Source organism: Miscanthus floridulus, chromosome 4 (assembly GCF_019320115.1).
Source record: "Miscanthus floridulus cultivar M001 chromosome 4, ASM1932011v1, whole genome shotgun sequence".
NCBI classification, from domain to species: domain Eukaryota; kingdom Viridiplantae; phylum Streptophyta; class Magnoliopsida; order Poales; family Poaceae; genus Miscanthus; species Miscanthus floridulus.
In genome coordinates, this window is record NC_089583.1 from 118234558 (window position 1) to 118258348 (window position 23791).

At 43.2% G+C, this 23791-nt stretch overlaps 3 protein-coding genes across 9 annotated transcripts; 1 reads left to right on the forward strand and 2 right to left on the reverse strand.

The window, feature by feature from the left end:
* Window positions 1-178: 178 nt before the first annotated feature.
* Window positions 179-3344, reverse strand: LOC136552847 (uncharacterized). Of its 4 annotated transcripts, none has more exons than XM_066544419.1 (4): window positions 3245-3344; window positions 2127-2490; window positions 1255-2047; window positions 179-505 (listed from the first exon to the last, which is right to left on the reverse strand). In XM_066544419.1, the coding sequence occupies exons 2-4, from the start codon at window positions 2481-2483 to the stop codon at window positions 474-476; spliced, it is 1182 nt and encodes a 393-aa protein (XP_066400516.1). In that variant the 5' UTR covers window positions 2484-2490; window positions 3245-3344; the 3' UTR covers window positions 179-473. The 4 variants fall into 4 exon arrangements, with proteins under 4 accessions (XP_066400516.1, XP_066400515.1, XP_066400519.1 ...); XM_066544418.1 differs by having other exon boundaries at window positions 2127-2485; window positions 2634-3335; XM_066544422.1 differs by having other exon boundaries at window positions 2634-3335.
* Window positions 3345-7928: 4584 nt separating this feature from the next.
* Window positions 7929-13801, reverse strand: LOC136550503 (E3 ubiquitin-protein ligase SP1-like). 3 transcript variants are annotated; one of them, XM_066542101.1, is made up of 12 exons: window positions 13665-13801; window positions 13459-13633; window positions 13310-13362; window positions 12182-12306; window positions 11986-12081; window positions 11349-11486; window positions 11208-11273; window positions 10983-11095; window positions 10798-10908; window positions 9167-9210; window positions 8983-9088; window positions 7929-8402 (listed from the first exon to the last, which is right to left on the reverse strand). In XM_066542101.1, exons 2-12 carry the CDS (start codon window positions 13533-13535, stop codon window positions 8300-8302), a joined length of 1032 nt encoding a protein of 343 aa, XP_066398198.1. In that variant the 5' UTR covers window positions 13536-13633; window positions 13665-13801; the 3' UTR covers window positions 7929-8299. The 3 variants fall into 3 exon arrangements, with proteins under 3 accessions (XP_066398198.1, XP_066398197.1, XP_066398199.1); XM_066542100.1 differs by having other exon boundaries at window positions 13459-13677; XM_066542102.1 differs by lacking the exons at window positions 7929-8402; window positions 8983-9088; window positions 9167-9210 and adding an exon at window positions 9220-10558 and having other exon boundaries at window positions 13459-13677.
* Window positions 13802-13869: 68 nt separating this feature from the next.
* Window positions 13870-18238, forward strand: LOC136550502 (DEAD-box ATP-dependent RNA helicase 57). 2 transcript variants are annotated; one of them, XM_066542099.1, is made up of 11 exons: window positions 13870-14206; window positions 14296-14442; window positions 14758-14849; window positions 14941-15037; window positions 15139-15219; window positions 15293-15525; window positions 15999-16193; window positions 16274-16364; window positions 17065-17187; window positions 17309-17459; window positions 17831-18238. In XM_066542099.1, exons 1-11 carry the CDS (start codon window positions 13994-13996, stop codon window positions 18031-18033), a joined length of 1626 nt encoding a protein of 541 aa, XP_066398196.1. In that variant the 5' UTR covers window positions 13870-13993; the 3' UTR covers window positions 18034-18238. The 2 variants fall into 2 exon arrangements, with proteins under 2 accessions (XP_066398196.1, XP_066398195.1); XM_066542098.1 differs by lacking the exon at window positions 13870-14206 and adding an exon at window positions 14211-14217 and having other exon boundaries at window positions 14306-14442.
* Window positions 18239-23791: the final 5553 nt, after the last annotated feature.

Below are 23791 nucleotides of genomic sequence, written 5' to 3' on the forward strand. Positions count from 1 at the left end.
ACTCAGCTTTTGATTCTATTTTATCCTAATGCGATTGCAACGTAATAACTCAGTTTTTGGTTTTGGGAATTGGAATGGAAACGCAAGTTCTTGCTACACAGGAATGCTTCAAGCAGTAATGAACTGTATGGGTAACTGCTGGTTCGAGGGAAGGAAAGAGACAAGTTACAGATAATTCTTGCATCACTAAAAAACTACTAGATAGTTAGAATAATCTTGCACATGCGGATTAATACCACATCCAAAATCGAAAACACATTACACTTGGAAAGGTGCACATGCGGATTAATACCACATCCAAAATCAAAAACACATTACACTTGGAAAGGACCACATCACTAAGAAAGTGAAAATAATATTTAACCCATGCTCAGAGTCTCACAGACTACATCAGATATTTAACAAGAAACGGGTGGGGGGCACTACTAACTGTTTACAAATATCTAGCCGACTACTAACCCGCTGAATACAGACTAACCGGCTGAGTATTGGATGCATTGTCCACCTGAAACAAAAGGAAACGCAACACGAGTTAGCTTCATCTTACATGGGAAGAAACTTCATCTCGTTGTGTTCCATCTAGCCACAACCAACCAATTGCCGCACATACTTGTACTGCAGGATAAAAGTCTTGGTTTTCTAAAAAAAAAAGCATCGCAAATTTACAACCGCTTCTCAAAGAACATATAAAGGCTGGCAAATAAAACTGGTTCACATTTTACCAAAAGAAGGATAATCATAAATAAATACGCAGTACATAGTTAAATACAATGTTCTTGCATATAATGTGAAGTAACATGTAAGAAATGTCGAGTATAATCATCCTTCAATACATCACATGGTTGCTCATAAAACTAGCAACAAGTAGATAATTATCTATTCTCACCTCATGTGCACATAACTTGATTGACATGGCAGAAACAAATAGCAACAGACTAATAACTAGAGCAAACTAAATGTGGTAGCGCGATCATATGCAGAAAGAACGATCCATGAATGGTCCCAAACCCTATAGTATGCACACGTTGCACTCCTAGGAGAAGCAACCTGAAGGCTAACAGGCATAAACTCAAATTGAAACCAACAGAAATTAGCGTAAGCAGCTTAACAGTCATATATACATATGCATCAGAAAGTTGAAACCTGCTGCAAATGCCAATGCTAGAATTAAAAACAAAATATGCTAAATGACCTTTACAGCCTTAAATGAAGTGAGATGCATTGTATAAAGGATCAGAGGATCACATGGCATACCACTGAGCATCTGGAGTATGTAATCCTTCTTATAGATTTCTGGCAGTGCTAGAAACATGTCCATTTGGTTTGGTTCCTTTGCGAAAATGCTTGCAGTGGTTACCACTTCAGTTCCACTAAACCCAAGCTTCAGTACTTCAGCGATGGCTGTTACTTTGGCCTTCCTCTGGGGCTCTTCACACATTGACTTCTCTTGCATTTCAGTATCATACTCCACAGCTGCTATCACCTTGCCATTCTGCGTAATACTTTGAAAATGATCAAGAGCGTCCTTGAACTGTTCAATTACTGTTGTCGAGGTGTTGACATGCTGAACAACACTCTGAAAACGACTGTGTGCATCATTGAACAGCTCCATTGCTGCTGCCATCGCACCAGCATGCTGAACGACACTTTGAAAGCGATCATGTACATCCTTGAACAGCTCCATTGCAGCAGCCATCGTGCTGGCATGCTGAATGGCATTCTGAAACTGAACATGTACATCCTTGAACTTGTCCAGAGATGGGCAATTTGATTCAGTCCTATTCCTTTTCCCGTCATGCGTGCATTTCTTCTGACTCTTAGAGCTTAATGTTGCGGCCAAGGAGCGACCAGATATTCCTGTGGACATCCTGTCCTCCTCCACTTCGTCATCTCCAACTTCGTTTGTATTTTCATTCTCCATGTTAGCAATTGCATCTTCAGACCCTTCCAACCCTTCTCCAGCAGATCTGTCCTTGCCATATATTGCATCAAATGTATCAAAATATACAAATGGGACACCATACAGACCCTTGGCTCTAGGATGGTCCTGCAGCAAATAACAAGTCAAAACAGAAACATACTATGATGAAAAATATAGAAGTGCAAAGATACTCAGAATAATGTACTCTGCAATATTCATCGTATCGTTGTTTTTCACATTGGATCATCTTTCTTGTGTCATCCCAAGAGAAGCCTGGCGATGCTAACATATCCTTGATTGAATAATACTTCCGCTTCATCACTTTCAGCCGAGAATCGACATGAGGGCTGGCTTTAATACCACGGCCAGGTAGCTTCTGTGCAAGAATGTTCTCTATGCCTTGAGAGTAACAGTTCTTGAAGGCCCCTCCTTCAACCTTATATCTAGGATCAGCAGATACCTCACACAAGGCTTTGACAAGCTCGTCGTCTTCATCTGCTGTCCACATCCTTTTATTTCTACCCCTGCCACGAACAATTCTAGGGCTTTGGCTGTGATTCATCTCTAGTCTAGAACAAAAAATGAGAAAAAAAAATCAATTAGTCTGTGTGCCTAATGCTTCGTAGCACAAAATGACACTACTGAATCGCTTCAGACTATAACAATGCCCCGCTAGAAAACACTATGCTGACCGAACCATAGAGAAGAGCACCTAAAACAAAGCACATGGCGTTACAAATTGGAGGGCATGCCAAGCGTCGAGATGCAGACAAGGTTGGCACTTGGGCACCTGAAAGCTTTTTTTTTAATAAAAAAGAAAGAAAGTAAAGACCTCATCTGAATTTGTGATTTTTCTTCTTTTTCTTTTGAGAAGGGGTGACTTATATTAGATCATGCATGGCATATACGCATAATACAAAACAGGAACCTGGTACACAAAAAATCTACAATGAAAAACATGGCTCCTGCCACCAAAACCCCGAGCACATCATCGACCCGGAGGAAGAAGACACGGTCTGGAGCCGCTGCTAACTCCACCGGCAAACTCCTACAGATCTACTAATAAACTAGACAGCTAAGCTACCGGCCGACGACTGCCGCCACCTCTCCATGCGACTCGCCTGTCCGCTACTGGAAGGCGAAGGAGCTCTCGAGGCTTCTCCGCCGACAACTACGAATCTGTGATATTTACGGGGGGCCCGTTCGGGATGTCGGAGCACCGAGCGTCGCCCCACGAACGAACGCCCGCCCCGAGGAGGCGAGGACGGCGGCGGCGAGCGGGGAGTGCAGGATTGGGAATGGGAATCTGGCGGAGGGCATTACCGGATTAGGGGAGCTCTGCTCGGCTCGGCTGGATCCTGAGATTGCGATTCCCGCTAGAGCGGACGTCTTCGTTTCAGGGAATGGGTATGGCTTCCTTTTGGATTAGGATTAGGACTTAGACTCCCAGGTGATAATAGCCATGTTATCCCAAAAAAAAAAAAAAAAAAAAAAATCAGCCCGGGTTGCGGGCGTAGAAATCAGCAGGAGAGGCAGGCACCAAAAGATGGCACCTCATGACCCCACTCCAAACTCAAACATTCCTCAAATTTTGTTTTATTTAAAGCTTGATCAAATATTTAGAAAACAGTATCCATATTCATGGGGGCAAATATACATGTGATATGAAAATATATTTTACAATGAATATAATAACAATTGATTAAACTTAAAACAGTTTGACTCAGTATAATAGAACAAGGAGAGTATCATTTTTCCACCACATATCCAGGGTGGGTATCTATATCGAGGAAAACCTCATATGATTTTTCTTGTTGATCTTCAGTCAAATTACATTACCTTTTGAGACGTATCCTATATGAATGCCTATACATTGTGCTGTGGTTTTTTAGATTGGACCAACGACCGTTTATGTTCCTCAGTTGAAGCTAAAAATCTAGTAGCTTTGACGGGAATCCGAAATACTCTCTCAACCTCTACGGGGCCTATATGGCTGGAATCTGACTACCTGGCTACAGTACGAGCACTCAATTGCAATATTCCAGATTGATCCCCTAGTTGCATCATCATTGAGCAAGCAAAAGAAATGTTGAGACTTTTTCAAGACTTCAAAGTTACAAAAGGTCACGTGAGTGTTAATGGAGTGGCTCATACTTTAGGAATATTTAGCAGGAGAGTATTTTTCTTCTTGTTTTCTATTGGCACAAACACTAAAAATAGCACGTAAGTACATCTACAACGCTATAATGCAGTTTTCTAGTACTTACTATACGACCTCTCATCTAATTATTGAATGAACGATGAAAATCATTAAAACTTTTAAAAGCATTACAAAAACTATTGATACTTTTAATGAAAATGGTACATACAAAATATATTTCTTTGTATATCACAAACGGACAAAGAAAATAAGCAAAGATATTTTGAGGATCATTCTTGTGGGTGTGCCAGCATGCTATGGGTCATGCTTGTTCCGAAGCAAAGACTTGTCATGCCTTGTGTTCCTAAAGGTCACGATCCAAAGCAGTATGAAACACGAGTGTCGGGTCACACCAGCACCACATAACCCAAGTCCCACCTCTAGCTACGCCTTCTTACCTTGTTGTCGTGCATTAGCTAGTTATTGTTAGGCTAGTTGTGGAGTTTCATGGAAGTTTTATGGATATTACATGAGTTGACATGGTATATTATAGACGAAGAGAGGGATGATGAAAGTCTCACGAGATAAAATGAGTTTCACAGGGTGAAACTTTATGTTTCGACAAGAGTCTTGGAAACTGAAATATGAAACTCTCACTAAAACTGGCCTTATGACTCCTACCCGGGTCCTGTCTCACGTGGCACTTTGCTACTCGCAGCGGGTAATCTTTTATTAGATTGAGGCGGATGGTAACCTGATAGCATTCCCACAACAAGAAAGTTGTTATCCTTAATGACTATAGTTAAGTTTGCTAAAATTGATAAGACTTTTAAGTAAAATTTTCTCTTGAACTCATTACATACTATATGAGAGGTACATATCATTATATTAAAAAATAAAAATGGTAGAAAACTCTTACAAATACACACACCCACACACACCATTGGAGCTATATACTCCTACTTTTTTTTATACCGGAGTAACTCCAAGGCCAATATGATTTTCTTTTGTTTCTTTTGCACGTGATTAGTCAGCAATTTAGCAATTTAGAAAAGTGAAACAATTTTGCACTCCCTCCTTTTATTTTTGTAATTATAAAACGCGCAAACAATGTAAGATTCAAACATTAATCTTTGACTAACACTCAATCTAAGTATCAGATTCATATTTGGAAAACAATTTTATATAATGTTATACTTAGTCATAAACATTATAAGATACTCCGAGATACTAATAGTCAAAATATCTATGGTCAAAATATAAAAGTTGGAGACGGCGACAGGTCCAATGACGCCTTATAAGAAACTTAGGGACTACGCACAATTAGGGGCACGCACAATTACCCGGCCAAAAGGCAATAACCACCCAGTTCATAATTTCGTTCACTGAAAGTCAGCCAGTGTTATACCTTATTGCACGTCTGTAAATCAGCACGGAACATGCATGGAGAGAAAACTAATGTGTCAACATGGAGTTTCACATACAGTACAGGTTACAAAATGAGCCTTAAAATATACAACAAAAGCTTAATCATGAGTGCTGCTTGGAATATTGCCACTGAGAAGGATCAGTTTCTCTCTCCTATTCTCAGAGCCAAGTACTTCCCTAATACATCCTTTTGGCTGGCCAAGAATACTCCTGCGAAATCTCCCTTTTGGTCCTCTATTCTTCAGATCAAAGACAGTTTCACTCGTAACTGCATTGTTCAGATTCATAAGGGTGACTCTAGTATTTGGTCCACTCCTTGGTGCTATGTTTGGGAAACTATTCATGACCATCTCAATTTGCCAATCACCCATCTCCCTTTGCCGCAAACCATTCATGAGCTTATGAATCATACCTCCCACACTTGGAACTCTAATCTCATCTCGACTATTTTCAGCAACGAGGCTTCTCAAGTCATTTGTAGCACTCAAATTGTCCCTTCGGATCAACCTGACATCATTCGATGGAAAACTTCTAAGAAAGGTGTTTGTACTAGTAAGGTTGCCTTCAGACACCTGAACTATCTCTTGCACACTCAAATTCCCAGAGATGGTGCCAGGGGTGTTAGTGATCAAGCTCTCTCCATTCTGAGTAGAGTTTGGAAGCATAAGCAAATTTCACCCTGCATCAAAACTTTTGCTTGGAGATTGATCAGAAGAGCTCTAGCGACAGGGATTAGAGCTGGAAGATACACTGACAAGATCAAGAAGGAACGTACTACTTGTAATCACCATGAAAATGATTCCCATTTGTTCGTTCACTGCCCATTTGCCAGACCTGTCTGGTTCTCTTCCCAACCGCCCAGATGCACTTCTGCTCTACCCCTTGAGCAAGATGGTGTTCAAGAAATCTTATCTATTCTCATTGATCAGAGCACTACTGATGACCAGGTCCAAATTGTTTTCACAACCCTTTGGTACATTTGGAAAGCAAGAAATGATGCTCGATTCAATAGCAAATCTTGGACAGTTTGGCAGGTACATAATGCTGTGGCAGCTGATATTAATTCATCTTTGTTCATTTTAGAAAACAAAAGCTTGCAGGCGCAACAACAGCAGAGGCATGACGGAACACAGGAAGCAATGGAGATAGAACAGCAGATGATCCCCCCAAACAGCCTGCAACAACACATGAGCCCTCTACACACAGCAATAACAACACATGCTTCCCAAGGGCATCTAGCCCATTTGCAAAACTCCAATTTGCAGGTCAATCAGGAGCTAGGCGAGGGACGTGATCCTGAGAATGGTGCAGCAACAATGACTCATGGAAATGGACGCCCAGGTAACAATATTTCTATTGCAGGTGATGAGTTGCAGAGAACCCCCAACAGTGAGCAAGGTTGCCAGCTAGCCATCCGCCCAACAGACAGGCAAAGAAGATTCCATCTGGCAGGAAGGCAATACAGCCAGCGCAGATCAACATTACTTCATGAAGGTAGAAACTTTTCTCATGCAGGATTGCAGGCTCCAAGACTGCCAGATGCATCCGCTGAAATGCAGCACTCGACGACGAATCCACTAATGTCACCCCGACTACATGTGACACTGACGCCGCTCATTCCTGGCACAAGATGTTACACAGATGCTTCCATACATCCCGATTCTCCTTTGCAGGTACCAAGGAAAGCTGGGCTAGGAGTGTTCTTCCTAAACACTTGCCCGGGTGAATCAGGAACAATCTACATCAAAGCACTTTGTGCAAAGATGCACCTCAGTGCTAATGGCTGAAGCTGCAGCCTTGGCTCTAGCAGCTAGGACTGCCTTGGCACTAGGCATCCAAAGACCGCTATTTTTGTCGGACAACCAACGGCTTGTGACTTTCCTTTCTGGAAACGATCACACTCATCCGCCGGCCTGGAACATCAAAAGCTTCACTCAGCGCTTCGTCAATCATTCTTCAAAAGTGCATGGGAGAATCTACAAGATTCAGAGAGAACTGAACAAAACTGCTCATACTCTAGCAACGCAGGCCTTCAGATCTATTAGCTTAAGTTGTACTGAACTTGTCAATTGTACCAATGCCAGTCATGGCGCTAGCTGTCCTACAAAGGAAGCCCTGCTATCTGTAACTGGTGATGTTTTCACCAACATTGCAGCACAAGCAAGTTTTCAGAACCAAACAACTAGCTCTGTAATCTTGCCCAGCCAGGCAAAAGAACCAAACAACCACCTTGCTGGACATAACTTTACTAGGCAAAGCTAGTCTATCCAGCAAAGCAAGGCGAGATCTGGGCAAGGATCCAAACGTGCCCTAAAGCTTGCTCTTTATAAAAATACACATATTACAAATCTTCTGTTTCCTATGATCCTGCCAAATACAACCGGGCACAAAAGAAACCCCCAAGAGACGCCTCTCATTCCCATTCGCCAGAAAAATCGATTATCACAACTAAACGAGCTGATTTTGTTATTCCTTGGAACAAATTCCCATCGGGCAACAATAAATATTACCAGCATCAGTGTTGTCAATAAGCAAGCTGCTAGCCTACGTGCATTTACACAAGAGCGTCCTGTACACAGTTGTAGTACATTACAGGCAAGAGCACCCAATGGCACTATCTAGAGAGTATCTTAAATGCCAATTATGAGCTTGCAACTTGCATCACTCCAAACTTCTTGAAGATGCTTCGCCCCAGTATTGCAGTTCATGTCGTTGGTTGACAGCAGCCAGCACTTCCAATAATCAATTGGTTTCAGAAGCAGTGCACGTGGTGGTACCATGCCAGTTTTTTTGCATTATATATATCACCGTCAATGGCGGAATGTTCTAACAGCTTGGTCAATTCTTCTCCGGCAAAGTGGGCAGTTTGTCAAATGTGAAGAGCATGCCATACAGCAACACATGTGACCGCACCTGTGTAATTATTAGATTAATTACCAAGTCACTTCAAAATCCAAACAGAAACTTTCAGTGGCGACAACAATGATAGCAAGGATTAAAATTATGAGCGAAATTTGCATATCTGCAGTTCGACTATTTTCTCAGGCTTCTTGGTGAAGCATTGTGCGAAATAATGCTTATTTAGTCTTTTTTAACCCTTTAGACCCTGTTTGGATGCAACAAACTTTATGGTTTTGAATACCATGGTATTGCTAAAAACTGTAGTTTTTTTTCGAGTTTTTAAAACTCCACTCTAGGCCTCTTTTTTGTAAACCATGGTTTCGCAGATCAATGGGTTCTAAAATTACAGTTTCTCAATACTACAACATCCAAAGAAGGCCTTAGCAGTACTCAAGTTTTGTCAAGTTATGAGGCAAGCTGTTATTAAGAAAAAAATTTAAAACTACTAGTAAACAGGAAACAGGACAACCATAATGTTGCCTAGTATATTTGGAATTATGGAAAAGGAAACGGAAATAGAAAAATAGAGGAAATCAAGCTGCTTCATTCTCAACAAAGAACATTCATGCTCTGGAAAACATACAACACTTACGGCACAAAAACAGCATTGTACTCTTGCTCAAGGCATATGACACATATGTCCAACACTAATTGGTCTTTTTTACTGTTAGGCTCTGTGTCCGATGAACCATTGCTCCCTGAACAAAATAATACAAGATAATAATTAAACATGACAATTACTAATAATACAACATATCAATATATAAGGAAATCACCTTCAGCTTCTCTAGCTTGTCTTTGTGCTGCTGCATTAAGAACCCTATATGGATAAAATAGTATCAAAATCTTCTGTGCTCACAAAAGCCTTAGTATGCAAATACATGCATTAGCATTAGTCTGTGGTAACAGTAACACTAAACACAAACAGAATCTATTAGCACTGGTATTAGATACCAGGCTTAAGGGATGCAGATTCAATAACGTAGCTCTGGTAAGTCACCACGTGACTTAGCATCCATCCCCAACACCCGTTTCCTATCCAATGGCTTGCTCCCAGTCGATTATCATCCTCTATCTCCCCTTCCAGACTTAGCATTTTCAACAGAAAGAGGCCTGGTGGCATGCCCCAGGTGAGGTGGAGCTCCGCACTTCTGCTATCTGCTTGGCCTTGCCTCGGCACTGGCACCATCAGCTGGAGACAACGATGCATTCGGGGACAACAGACCTCGCTGCCATCATCTCTGCTATCGTGACCACACAAAAGGGCTTCACTTGCGATGGGCAACTGGTGGACAGCTAGTGCGCCTCTGCGGTGCAATGGGCACATGAACACGTGAAGCAGGTGTGGTCAAGCACCATCACCACGTCCTCGCGCTACCGTGGAAACTACCTCGGTGCCCATGTAGCCACACTTGTCATAGTCTGTCGACACATGTTTGACGCAAGTGCCAATCACCATCAGGCCGAAAAAGGGCCCAGCCATGGATGTAGAACAAGTCCTCATGCTTCACCAAACCGTTTGTCCGCGTAGGCCATGAAGCAGCCGATGTTGGAGAAGCAAAGGCCTCGTTGGGTCCGGCCCTGCAGGATACCGCAGTGGCACCACTCTGCGGAGTCCCGACCCTTCTCCAACATCCTTTGGAATGACATGGGAATCTAGGCGGCTGCCCAGCCGTCAATATCCTCTGGCGTGGCGCGGGAATCCTCTGTGGAGGCCTGGCCCTTCTCCGTATTCTCCGAGTCCGCGCACGTAGGGATGGACACAAGAGTCTGCTTCCACGGCCTCATCTTAATCTCGCTAGCGCTCATCCTTTCCTCGGCGGCTACCTTGCGCCCTGGTGGTGGCTTGCTTGCTTCTCATCAATGGCGTTCTGACGACTGCCTGCCCTCCTCCCTCTCCCTCTGGGGGCGGAGCGAGAACCACCAGCTCTTCCAGTCCGATGCAGTGCACAGGGTGTTGAGAAAGGCTCGCGGCCTGTCATTCACGGGTGAAAAGCCAAATCCAAGGATGAAATCGCTAGCAGCCTTTGGACTATCATTGGACGGTGGATATGGCAGGGTAAGTCCCGGCGTTACTTGCAAGAGGCAAGTCACCGAATCTGTGTCCAGGCTTAAGAACATACGACGTATTCACCCAATCACCCATCCTTTCCAATTTCATGCGACGTCTACAAAAGTTTTAAATTAGCTACAGGTTGCACATGTGTCAATAGAAAGGCATACAAAGATTACAAAGTTACACAATAAATTGTAGTAGTGCAAGTCATTTACATTCTATCATGGGCTCATGGCCAGAACAGAAAGATAAACCTCTTTAAAAACCCGAACACTTAAACCTTAAAGAATGCTACTACATTTCATTTGGATTTGAATGTTCTAGAAGGAAGTGACGTAAGGAGTTAGGCACCTTTTTTGCAGTTCATGTCGGAGCTTTCTTTCTAGAAAATGTTGTATTGCACGCTTTGCAAGAAGGAAGACACCAAATGTTGCAAAGCCCATTGAAGCAAGGCGGTATAACCTGTCACAAACATGCTACTAGCATAAGATACCCTAACTAAGAACAAAAGAAAATGTTCTAACAATTTTTCCTACTTGGCCCATTTTCCAAGATTCATAATAAGTTGATCAATGCTTTTTGGTGATACATAAAAGGGTCCTTTATGTGGTCGCTGAATTCGAATAGTTCCAACATCATCTTTAATGGCCTGTTCATGCAATATAAGAACAAAGAACAAAAGGAAGAGACAAATATACATTAGACATGTCAACAAAGACTAATGCAACACAGCACAGACCAATGAATAATAGAAATAATACCTCACCAACAACCGTCAATGAGGTTCCGGTTGGAAGAACCCTTTCAGTTCGCTTTACTCCCAGCATCTATATAGATAATTGCTTAATCACTGTCTGTGTTTCCATAAGTATTGGCACTGTTGAAGATGTGATTAGACAAACCTTCAACCCTTGTAAATAATCTAGAGTTCCACGTACAAGAGTCCTCCCTGACTCCTCAAAAACCTCACTAGCAACAGTTAAAATTAAACCAGCTGCAGAATGAGCACCGACCACATATACGCGTCCAGTTCCATCATCCTAGTGATTGTTTAAAGGTTAGAGAAGCTTCCCAGTTGCAAACTGCAAATAAAAATTATTAGAAATGATATCATTTTTTTTGCATGAAGGGATCCATATAGCAAATCTGGAATAGCCATGTTCATTTTCATCCTGAGCTGTAGCTTGATAAACGTTTAAATACCCATTGGCATATCCAATGCTTAGAATTATCATTCATTTGGGACAAGAAGCTCATGTACGATATCAACACTGCCTAAGCTAGGGGCTAATTTAAGGTGTAAGCCTGGCCAGCCAGAGCTAGCAAGGCTGGGCTTTGGAGCTTATAAGCTGAGTTTATCCACACAACAAGCGAAATCAGTAAGCTTGCCAAGAAAAGACCATAAGCTTAGTTGTAAACCCAAGTTTGCATAAATTAGCATATTGACAGTAGTGATAGTTCGAGCCCAGGCTAAATTGGAAGTCTTATATTTGAAAAAGCAAAGCAAATCACAGCATAATAGCTACAGCAGTTAGTTACCAGATACCATGGAACCTCTTTGCTAACAGAAAGCATCACTGCAGAATCTTGAATCCAGGATCCAGCATCGTTGTGCTTCAGGAAGTGTTGTTCTGCCTACAAAGAGAAAGGTTAAGCAGAAATAGAAATACTATATTAATTGCATCACATTACACATCGTAATAATAACAAAATAATGAATGAAATCAGTAGTTACCGTTTCCTCAACGATTACACCTCTCATGCCGCTTTGTTGGCATATAAGTGGTGTGTCTGAACCAACTCTCCCAGAGACAGCAACTACAAGAGGTAGGACTTTACTTGCAGTGTCCAAGATAGCAGCTGTTGAAGACAGTGCACACATGTCAAATTTTTTTATCATCCATATACTCAAACAACTGAGATGGTTTGAACATGTGCAACGGAGACCTCCAGAGGCACCGGTGCGTAGTGGAATCCTAAGCCAGGATAGTAACGTGAAGAGAGGCAGAGGAAGACCGAAGTTGACTTGGGTAGAGGCAATAAAAGGAGACTTGAAATGATGAAATATACCCAAAGACTTAGCCTTAGATAGGAGTGCTTGGAAAACAGCTATTCACAACTCTAGCCTACCCCAACTTGTTTGGGACTTAAAGGCTTTGTTGTTGTTGTTGATACTCAAACAATTAAAATGACCGATAAATTCTGTACAAAATATACACCTAAACTGAAGTTCTTTTATAGATTCTTATAAGCAACCAAAACACAACAAAGACTACAGTTCTCTATCTTGATTGTATACTGAGAAAATCTGCAAAAGCTTTAATTGCCAAATATGAACCCCAGTTGAGAAACTTATCCTGTTTGCACTTTTACCGAGAGCATAGGTTAGTATCCACCCATTAGGTCTTAGAATTTAGAAACCACACTAAAACCAACATATATGCCTAAATATAGAGTGAAATGACCGGAGAAACAATCGAGCAAGCATATCAAAGTGAACAGTCAATTTTTGACAACTGTGTATATAGATCATATCATAAAATGACAAGTCAGGTCAGTGTAAACCTGGTACAATTCTACCAGGGAACAAAACCATATGACAACACCCTAGTGGTAACCTAAGAATCAGGAGTACTAATCTAAGCTCATTTCAACAGATATATATAGAATAAAAAAGTACCACTAAAAGCTCATCTGACTTTTTCTTTCACATATACACACTTCGGTTTCACTATCATTTGTATCATACAGAATAACAGAATAGATGAAATCAAACAATGAACCTTCGCAAAGGCTGAATACACTACTAACTATTAATTAACCACAAATAGACTAGCCAAACCCTAGCCCGTCACAAACTGACCTAAATCCTTCATGCTGCCAGCCCTCGCCACCGACCGCAGCACCTCTGCATCCCTGAGCACCAAACAGACAAAATAAAAATAGCATGAATGTCGCTGAAATCGCACCGAAAAAGAAAGAAAAAAAAATTAACACGCGAGGGATCGGTACCTTCCGCTGCTCCTGCCGAGGAGATACAGCGCCGCAGCGCTGAGGTAACACCCCACGCCGCCCCACGGGATCATCATCTCGCGGCGGATCGCGCACGAGAATCGCGGCGTGCGAATGGAGGCGGAGATTTGCGCGCCGAATTATTATTTTTCCTTCCCCCTTCCTACGTCAGGGAGCGCGGGGAGGGAGGGAGGGAGAGGAAGGGGGCGGAGGGGCAAAGCAAGGGACTGGATACGGATACCTACCAGAAGCGGAAACGCACGCCGCGTCATCCAGGGGGAGTGGGTCCACACTGTCAGATTCGCTGACTAGTGGGGTCTGCAGTGGCCACCCCCTACTCCAGTGACAGGAGGCTGCGTTGGTCCCACAGGAAATGTGGGGAGCGCGAGCTCTGTCGCTGTGACGTGGGGACAGGCCGCCAGGCCAACTCTACTAGCTCTCTCACTGCGTGAGGGTCCCGCAGCAATCACAGAGAGAAGCAGGGGTACCTAGGGTTTTAGAGCAAGGGGGTTCTCCGCGGCGGCGACGGCGAGCCATGGAGAACTCGAAGCTCTCGTCGGCGCTCTTCGCCGGGACCCACTTTGACCGCAAGCGCTTCGCCGCCGACTTCGCCCGGTTCCGTAAAGGCCCGGCTCTCCCATCCGCCGCCGCCCACTCCGCGCCGTCCCCGGAGAAGAAGCGGAAGCGCAAGAGCGGCAAGGCAAAGGCGAAGAAGAATAAGAAGAAGCGAGCCGAAGATGCGGCCTGCCGCCTCGTCGGGTGTGGCTATCTACCGGTTGGTTGGCTTGCCGCTTGGTTAATGATTGCGTTGGTAACTCAATCCTGCCGCGTGTGCTGTGCTCTGCAGATGTCGTGGAGGGGTTCAGCGTTTTCAAGGGATTGGCGAATAATAATGCGGAGCTGCGTTCTGAGAAGGTGGATATGAGGAAGGATGAGGATTCGGTGGCTGTGAGGCGGCGGAAGGAGATTGAGAGGGAAATCGAGGTAATTGAAATTCTTCAATGCACTGGTGTCGCTGTATTACATGACATGATTATCCCATTCATGTAAGCAAGTGGCCAGTTTTTGTTGACCTGGATTATCACTCATGAAGATTTGATTATTAAAAGCCTGCGTGTCCCTAAAATTTGCGGAGTGGCCCCTTCAGTAGCCTGCTTGAATTGACGGTAGTGCCAGAGATTACAGCTAGATGTATTATGTTTGCAATTGCAATTTCCAAAGTTTTTTTGTTATCACTGTTTCATCTGGATGGCAGAAGGCTGGAGTTTTATTGGTTTGATTTTGCTTTTCCCTTTGCAGAGGGCCGCAGTTCTTCGTAAGAGGTTTGACATCCACATTGCCGGGCAAAATGCTCCAGCACCACTTGAGAGCTTTGAAGAATTGATTTCAAGGTTAGGATTTTCTACCATAATAGATCAACTTCAGATTATGGTTATAATGGAATCATTTGAGGCGGTTAAGTTGACTTCATTTTTGCACTAGGTATGGTTGTGATTCGTATTTGGTTGGGAACTTGTCAAAACTTGGTTTTCAAGAACCTACACCAATTCAAAGGCAGGCCGTGCCCATTCTTCTTTCGGTGAGTGAGTTTGAACTCTCTGGATTTAATACTCTTGCCTGGGAAACTCTTATAATTGTTTAAGCCCTTAGGGTGATTTATCTTGCATTCCTTACTTTCAGGGTAGGGAATGCTTTGCGTGTGCACCTACTGGTTCTGGCAAGACACTGGCTTTCTTGTTTCCACTTCTTATGAAAATTAAGGTATGTCTTTATAGTATTGCACTATAGTGTTCAGATTGGTCGATATGACTCTTGATGAGTTTTGTTCTAATAGCCAGGATCAAAAGGTGGTGTTAAAGCCGTGATTCTTTGCCCAACAAGGGAATTGGCTGCACAAACTGTGAGAGAATGCAAGAAGTTGGTTAAGGGGAGGAAGTACTATATTAAATTGATGACCAAAGAACTATCCAAATCAGGGAATTTCAAGGATATGCACTGTGATATCCTTGTTTCCACCCCTCTTCGTTTGGACCATGCTGTAAAGAAAAGAGACCTTGATTTAAGTAGGTATGTGAGCATGACTTTGAATCCTTTGCTGTTTTGTTTTCCACTGGTTTTGGTTAAGCAATGTATTGATGGCCACTTCTGGCAGGTTGTTTTGGTTTATGTTTAATTGTTTGAATCATGGCTGAAACATGGTGTTCCATTTTCTAACATTATTTTAAAAACAGATTATTGCACACTTGTGCAGTTTGTAGCATTTCATCAAAAAAAAAAAAAAAAAAAAAACTTGTAGGAGGCTACAATTCTTCATGTGTCATTCAGGAAATAGAGTTCTGTTTGTTAGAAATAGTACAAAGCCTGTGATTCCTTTATTCTTATTTATTTAATTTAGGAATCATAATTTCGAAAGATCAGTTAAGGTACCCTTGTTCTGTTTTCCAACTCACCTGTGTTTTCTTGTTATTTAAGGATGAACTAGTGAATTGTTTCTTTCCGCATTGTAAAGCATAATCTGAATAACAGAACCTCCTTTGCAGTGTGGAATACCTTGTCTTGGATGAATCTGATAAACTTTTTGAGCTTGGATTTGTTGAAGTGGTTGATTCAGTTGTTGAAGCCTGTTCCAATCCTTCAATAATTCGGTGTCTGTTCAGTGCCACTTTGCCCGATTCAATTGAGGCTCTTGCAGGCACTATAATGCATGATGCCATTCGAGTCATTGTCGGCAGAAAGTGAGTTTCTTCCTCTAAATATGAACCTAAATCTGGTCCGTTTCCTTTGTTATTTCATCACTTTCTGTTCGACTTAACAGGAATTCGGCCTCCTCACTGATTAAGCAAAAGTTGATTTTCGCTGGAACTGAGAGGGGAAAGTTGCTAGCTCTTCGCCAAAGCTTTCAAGAGGTATTTATTAACCCTTCTTGGGTTTTGTGTCTGTGTTCCATTTGCATTCTTTGGTTTGCCCATCATTTGGAACCCTGAAAGTGCATTGGATATTTGGAACAACAACAACAAAGCCTTTAAGTCCCAAACAAGTTGGGGTAGGCTAGAGTTGAAACCCAGCAGAAGCAATCAAGGTTCAGGCATGTGAATAGCTGTCTTCCAAGCACTCTTAGCCTGAGTGCTTGGAAGACAGTTATTCACGTGCCTGAACCTTGATTGCTTCTGCTGGGTTTCAACTCTAGCCTACCCCAACTTGTTTGGGACTTAAAGGCTTTGTTGTTGTTGTTGTTCCAAATATCCAATGCACTTTCAGGGTTCCAAATGATGGGTAAACCAAGGAATGCAAATGTATCTGCATGGAATTTCACTTGTGAATTGCAGTTATTTGAAGTATAAAATACTGTTGCTGCACGAATTGCGTTGTTAACGCTGAGCTAGCCCTCTACAGTTCCATGTACTACCCATTTATGCGCTAACAGTGCACACATATGGATAACAATGTCAGACATGGACATAGTCTGCTGCTGCAATTATGTTTTTGAACATAATATTTGAAAAATACCTAACTAAAAATACTGTTATACATGAAGGTTTCTTTTTTATAATGTTTATAGATAATGTTACTTATTTCTCATCAGATTTTTTTTTTCATGAACTGCAGTCTCTCAATCCTCCAGTATTGATTTTTGTTCAAAGCAAAGAGAGGGCCAAAGAGCTTTACAAAGAACTGGCATTTGACGACGTTAGAGTTGATGCAATTCATGCAGATCTCAATGAGCAGCAGGTATTGCTTTGCATATTATTGTTACTGCTATATTTCAGAGACGTCAGTGCTATTTTGTTTAGAGTTGCGGTACTTTTGTATCAGGTTCACATGTTGTCAACATATGTTTGCTTTACTGCAGCGTCAAGATGCTGTTGACAGTTTGAGAGCTGGAAAGACCTGGGTACTGATAGCAACAGAAGTCATTGCCCGGGGAATGGACTTCAAAGGTGTAAACTGCGTGATAAACTATGATTTTCCGGAGTCAGCTGCTGCCTATATTCACAGGATAGGTAAGAAAGACATTTGGATTTGACTGACGCAGACACTTCTGCCTGCACACTGACAATGTTGATGCCTGAGCTCTGATGTACTCCTACATTTGATTGGCTCAATATTGATTCATGGTTATGAATTTATATAGAAATATAATAGAACTTTAGATTAGTTTCTTTTCAAATATGGCTTATCATCGTGCCTGTTAGGTTCCTTTCTTTGAATACTTATCAGATATAAACGTGCCCAGCTTTTTCTTGCACTAATAAGATTATTAAGTGATCCTTTAATTAGTTTGCAGTCACCTTAGTTTGCATATGTGCATCTGGTGTGGGCACCTTGTGATACTGAAATGCCTTATAAATGTATCTATATTTCCTCTGTACAGGACGATGCGGAAGAGCTGGTAGGTCTGGGGAGGCTATCACGTTCTTCACAGAGGAGGACAGGCCATTTTTGAGGAATATCGCCAATGTGTTGGTATCTTCAGGCTGTGAGGTGCCTTCCTGGATAATGGCACTGCCAAAGCTCAAGCGAAAGAAGCACAGGGTGGATAGGGACCCAATCTCCAACTTACCTGATGAAGATTGAGAGTGGCTTTGTAACATAGCTCTCTCTTTTTGGGATATATAACACAGACTGTCCAGAGTGGTACTGTAACCATGCACTTCCGAGATGGCACGTTGGCTTCAGTTTTCCCTGTTTGAATGCCCAGTGTATCGATCAGTTTGTTTAGCCACAACCCAATACGAGGCATCAGTATATCTTTGTTAATTACGATACAGTTTCTGTGGTCGACCTGTGAATCCACAAGTAGAGTAGCTCGATTCTGTTTGGCCTAGAGCTAGTCATATTGCAATTAGTCTCTCACAAGAGTCTCGTTCTGCCTAGCGCTGGTCAGATTGCAAACACTCCACCGGCGGAGGGCCACACTCCACGGAGAATTGCGGCTGTCATACAATCAAAGGGATAATGTCACCTGAACTGATAGGATCCGCGTGCGTGCGGCGCATCGCTGGAAGGGGGCAGCGAGCGTCGCGGAGAGATCGAGGGCTCGTTAGTTTAGGGTGGTTCTGGGCACGAATAGATTTTGGTTGAGAGCAGTGTATATAAATTAGATAAGTGATCCTGACCGGAACAGTTCCTGACCAGAGAACCCTAGGAACCGAACAGGCCCTGAGGGAGACGGGGTTTTCTTTCTTTCTTTTTTGACGGGACGACGGGAAGCTCCGGGAGCGGACGGGAGGCTGCGGACGCGCGGAGAGTAGATATTTCGAGGTGGTTACTGTAGGAATCGGTGGGAGCAACCAGGGCCGTAGATCGTGAAATCCAACGGTGAAAACAATTTGAGGTGATGTGGACCGGTTGGTTAGCGGCCAAAGTAGGCCAGCTTGATAAGAGGGACGACGGGAAGCTCCGGGAGGGGACGGGAGGCTGCGGACGCGCGGAGAGTAGATATTTCGAGGCGGTTACTGTAGGAATCGGTGGGAGCAACCAGGGCCGTAGATCGTGAAATCCAACGGTGAAAACAATTTGAGGTGATGTGGACCGGTTGGTTAGCAGCCAAAGTAGGTCAGCTTGATAAGAAGAAAAATGCGCTTTAGCCGATGCAGTTACATGGCTGACAGACTCCTATATAAGTGATACCGAGGATTACATTATATAAGAAATCAATGTCTGGCCGAGACGATAATATGGTTGTTGCCATCTGATGATAAGAGCATAGGTTGTACATGCATGTGAAACTTTAATTAGAGGTAAGGAGCATGTGAATGAAACTGTTGAAGTTGCATAATGCAAATCCTCCATTCTTCACAGCGGTAACTGAATGACAGAGTTGCTAATATGGACCGTGCTTTGCAACATTGCAGGTACTGAAGTCAAAAAAAAAAACATTGCAGGTACTGAATGGAGTATTTTTTTTACAGAAATAACACTTATTTAAATTGGAATTCTTCAACAGTATATAGTTTGTTAAGTATTTATAATCTTGTTACCATGATTTCTTGCGGAACTAATCGTATGATTTTTAAGTACAGATGGACTAGGACCTTGTCAATGGCTACTGCACTGTGCAAGCTTCAGTTGGAGCTGAAATGTTCATCCAGCATCGAAGATTTTCAGTCAAGGACACCTCCAATTAGGGAACATAATAAAAGGAATATGTGCAAACTGTCCGATTATTCATTATTTTTTGAAGGGAGTCTGACTATTCTGCTTGTCGGAAGTCTGAACAACTGGCCTACAGTATTTTGTTATTTTCGATCGCTCATTTCCAAACGTTTTAGTATGACGGTAAATTAGAACGACCTGTAAATTGGAACGAAGAAAGTACATCGTATAGGGACTGAATAAATTAATATAAGAATTCATGAGCAGTAGAGAGTAAAGACCAAATGCATGCTGTCTTTCTCGCGTGATCTTCAGAGATCCTGGCCCTGCGGCCAGCCCAACCCATGCATTTGGCGACGGTTCGTCGTCGCAGAATGTTTGGAAAAGGGGATCTCTGGCGCACGGGTCGGCGGCGTCAGGCCCGCCCTTCTTTTCTTCTTTGACTGAGACTGAGAGAACTTTCTTATTCTTGGTGGCAGGGCCGGCGCTACGTTTTGTTATTAGCGGGGAAAACAAGGGTCGTCTTTACCTTAGCTTATTACGTATATATACGGGGGCATTGTTTAGATTGTAAGTTTTTTCGCTCTTTCTCCATCACATCAAATCTTTGGACACATGCATGAAGTATTAAATGTAGATAAAAAAATAACTAATTACACAGTTTGATTATAAACTACGAGACGAATCTTTTGAGCCTAGTTAGGTAATGATTGGACAATAATTGTCAAATACAAACGAAAATGCTACAGTACCAAATACTGATTCCTAACCTCAACCTAAACAAGGCCGGGGTGATCGTGTAAAATTTGAGTGGATGTCAGGAAATTCAGGATCAATTTGTTTAATTTATTCTGGTCATTAATTGCTATATTTAGTTCAGGGCGGGGGGGTTTCCCGCCCCACGCACGCTGTGGGAAATGACATGCAGGTTGCCTGCTTCGTTCCGGTAAAAGATCGCCTGGAACAGAGAAACTCCAGATTCAAGATTACCGGTGCGAAATGCTCTAAGCAAAACAGGTCTCTTCCATCTAAAAATAATACATGCAAGTGCGGCGTCCATCCAATGCAAAGAATCTTACGAGAATACGTGCATGCAAGTGTGTCCTATTACGAGAACACTTAGTTACTTACACTTTGCATGTGTAGAAAAAAATGAAAAAAGAAACAAGGTTTAGAGTTTATCTTTATGTACAACCCTACGTATTAGTCGGTGTAAATTTATATCTACGTACTTTTAGTATTAAAGAGCGAAGTATTTCTTCCAATCTTTTTTTAATCATCCTTCTTCCGTCTCGTTTTTATTTTGTTTGGCAAAGCTCTAGCTCTGAAAAACCAGATCTAACTTGGAGCAGCTCCATCGTAGATTGAGATCCCAGTATTCCTCGTAGAAGTGTTTGTGAGAGCTTCGTGGTAGATCTACTGGGTCGGGCCAACAACCACCCAATTGGAGCCCATGAGTGGGTCTCCTTTGTCTCACTGCCACTATAGGCTGGCGCGTCAGTCTCTTCATGTCCTTCCTTCTCATCTCTCACGCAGAGGTCTACGTCCTAAAAGCTCACAATCCACATCAAGTTCACTTAATGAATCGGAGATATTTTGCTTGCCATTTTTAGCCTTCACTTACTACATATCAATACATGCAAACTTTTAAGCGGTGCACTTTGTCATCAAGTATTACCAAAAAATTAGTTTAGTATAATTTTTTAAGAGCATCTCCAAGAGTTCCCAAAATTTAGTTCTCAAAATCCTTAAGTTTTCTAAGTTGCCAAAAACAATTGGGAGCAGCAGGGTCTCTCCAACCGTTTTCAAAAAGTAACTCCTAAAGTATCAAAAACTTGGACCCACGGGAGATCACGTCTGCGCCTGCATCCTGGTCGAGGCCGCCTCCATCCACGACACGGCCGCCATGGTCACCACGCCTCGCCACAGGCGCCAAGCAGCCAGCCACGACCGGCCATAGGCAGCCAGCAGCCAGACAGGGCACGACAACCAGGGCCAGCCGGCCGCAGGCAGGCAATGCCAGCCTAGGGGTGGCCAGCTGGAGTGCATGAGGGGCAACCAAAACAACGTCCTATTCGTTTGGGCTTGTTTAGCTGATAAGCCATGGCTGAAAGTACTGTTGGCTGACAATGCCAGCCTAGGGGTGGCCAGCTGGAGTGCATGAGGGGCAGCCAAAACAATGTCCTGTTCGTTTGGGTTGTTTAGCTGATAAGCCATGGCTTGAAAGTACTGTTGGCTGATTTGGTGTGAGAGAAAAATACTATTCGTTGGCTGAAAAAAGTATGGCTTATAAGCCAAACAAGTCCAAACAAATAGGACACAAGTCTGGGGATGATTGCGAAGGAGCAGATCGCCCGAGAAACCTGGCGCGAGGAGGATACATCAACGTGCAACTGCACGTATTTTCCCAGGCGGGTGACTCGGTTTTCCCAAGTGCCAAAAGATTAGGGACTAGGGTTTGGAGTTGTTTGTGGTATGTTTTTTCCAATCTTGCCAGAAATCGTGAATTGGAGGGGTGTTTTGAGAATTCTTTTGAGATGATCTAAGCTCACAAAGTAATGCACCATTTTTATGAAATAAATTAGTGCATAGACCGATAGACCTTCACTACCTAAATTTGGATAAAAAGGAAACAATAATAAAACATAAATATTAGATAAAAATAAATAGTACTTTCTCTGCTCTAAATTGCTATCATTTTGGGTTTTATAGTTACATAGTTTTTGTTGGGCACCTAGATATGCACGTACTATGTGTGAATATATACATAATGAAAACTATGAATCTAAAAATCCAAAACGACTTACAATTTTAAACGGACAGAGCCGTACTTCCACTTTTACAATATATATGTTATTCAGTTTTTTTATTATGTATGTGTGGAAAGTAACAGTAGAATTTACATTTCTTATTCCTCGTATCAATTAGGGCCCGTTTAGATGTAGATATTGCATGTCTGGAATTGAATTAAGTACCAATACCAAATCGAACTAGCTTTGGAAATGGACTACAATACCAAATAACATGTTTGGATGTACATGAGATTGCTATTAGGGATCCGGTGACAGGGCAAATACCAAATCATGTTTGGATGTCCATTATGTGAAATTGGAAATCGGTAGCGTGTCCACCTCGCCCTGCCTCGTCCGATCTCGCGCCGCCGCCTACCCACCCGTCTCGTCCAAGCTCGCACCACGCAGATCGGAAAGTGGCGCCCTGGCAGAGCGTGGCCACTCAGGGCCACGGGGCAGCGGGGTGCCGCTTGCTGCTCGGTGAGGCGGCGGGATGGGGCGGGCGACCGATGGCCGGTGGGAGACCTCCGCCGCTCGGACCTCAGGGCTCGGCTGGCCGGCTAGGGTGGCGGTCCCTCACAGTTCGCTTAAGGGGCTCGACGCCGGTGAGGACAACGGCGCCGGCCGCGATGCCAGGCATGGCGAACAGATCTCGGCAGCATGGAGGAGTCACGCGCCGACCTCGGGGAAGAGGGAGAGGAGCTCGCCGGCCTCAGGAAAGAGGGAGAGGAGCTCACCGGCCTCGGGTAAGAGGAAGAGGAGCTCACCGGCCTCGGGGAGGAGCTTGTGCGATCGTGCCACCACCTGCCTCACGCGTGCTCGCGACGCTGCTCGCCCGCTCGCGGACTAGGGTGTCGAGGATGGATGGATGAGGCGAATTCCACCCAATACAGAGGGGGAGAGCTCCGTATTGGAGATGGGGGAGCCCAAGTTTGGTGAATACCGATTGGCATTGAAAATGAATACCAATTCCAAATTCCAAACCATCCAAACAGCTGTATTTGGAGATTGCCAATGCCAATGCCAATTCTAAGCTCTGAATATCTACATCCAAACAGACTATTACTGAATTTCACGCTGAAGGCCATATATGTCAGATAAAACATAAAAGTGGATAGAACTTTTTTAAGGTCACCGGGGGAGAGAATCCCCACCTGAATTTGTATTAGCTTGCTCAGAGCCAAAAACAGCTACAAAGTTTGTGAATTACAACATTTCGATCTTGGTTTTGCTAAAGCTACTTATTACATAGCATTTCTAAAAACACCATCCCACACCTCAGCTATTGCAGCTTCCTTTTTTGGTAGCCGTACACTCCATAGTTGCGCATCTGTCCCACATGCCGCCAGAGCTTGTCTTATGGAAACTGATTCATCTCTAAAGATGACCCCCGTTCCGTCTCTTCCAAATTTGCCAGCAACAAAGCGCAATGAAGGTGCTAAAGA

Excerpts from the sequence above, each read along its gene's own strand:
- LOC136552847 (XM_066544418.1), bottom strand. Across the intron at positions 2,048-2,126 it reads GATACGATGAATATTGCAGA|GACCATCCTAGAGCCAAGGG; the intron begins GTACATTATTCT and ends TATTTGCTGCAG. Across the intron at positions 506-1,254 it reads CATACTCCAGATGCTCAGTG|GTGGACAATGCATCCAATAC; the intron begins GTATGCCATGTG and ends CTTTTGTTTCAG.
- LOC136550502 (XM_066542099.1), top strand. The coding sequence starts at position 13,994 with ATGGAGAACTCGAAGCTCTCGTCGGCGCTCTTCGCCGGGACCCACTTT. Across the intron at positions 14,207-14,295 it reads GAGCCGAAGATGCGGCCTGC|TGCTCTGCAGATGTCGTGGA; the intron begins CGCCTCGTCGGG and ends CCGCGTGTGCTG. Across the intron at positions 17,188-17,308 it reads CAGATCTCAATGAGCAGCAG|CGTCAAGATGCTGTTGACAG; the intron begins GTATTGCTTTGC and ends GCTTTACTGCAG.
- LOC136550503 (XM_066542101.1), bottom strand. The coding sequence starts at position 13,535 with ATGATGATCCCGTGGGGCGGCGTGGGGTGTTACCTCAGCGCTGCGGCG. Across the intron at positions 12,307-13,309 it reads TGGCAGCATGAAGGATTTAG|CTGCTATCTTGGACACTGCA; the intron begins GTCAGTTTGTGA and ends TGTCTTCAACAG. Across the intron at positions 10,909-10,982 it reads AATCTTGGAAAATGGGCCAA|GTTATACCGCCTTGCTTCAA; the intron begins GTAGGAAAAATT and ends TGTTTGTGACAG.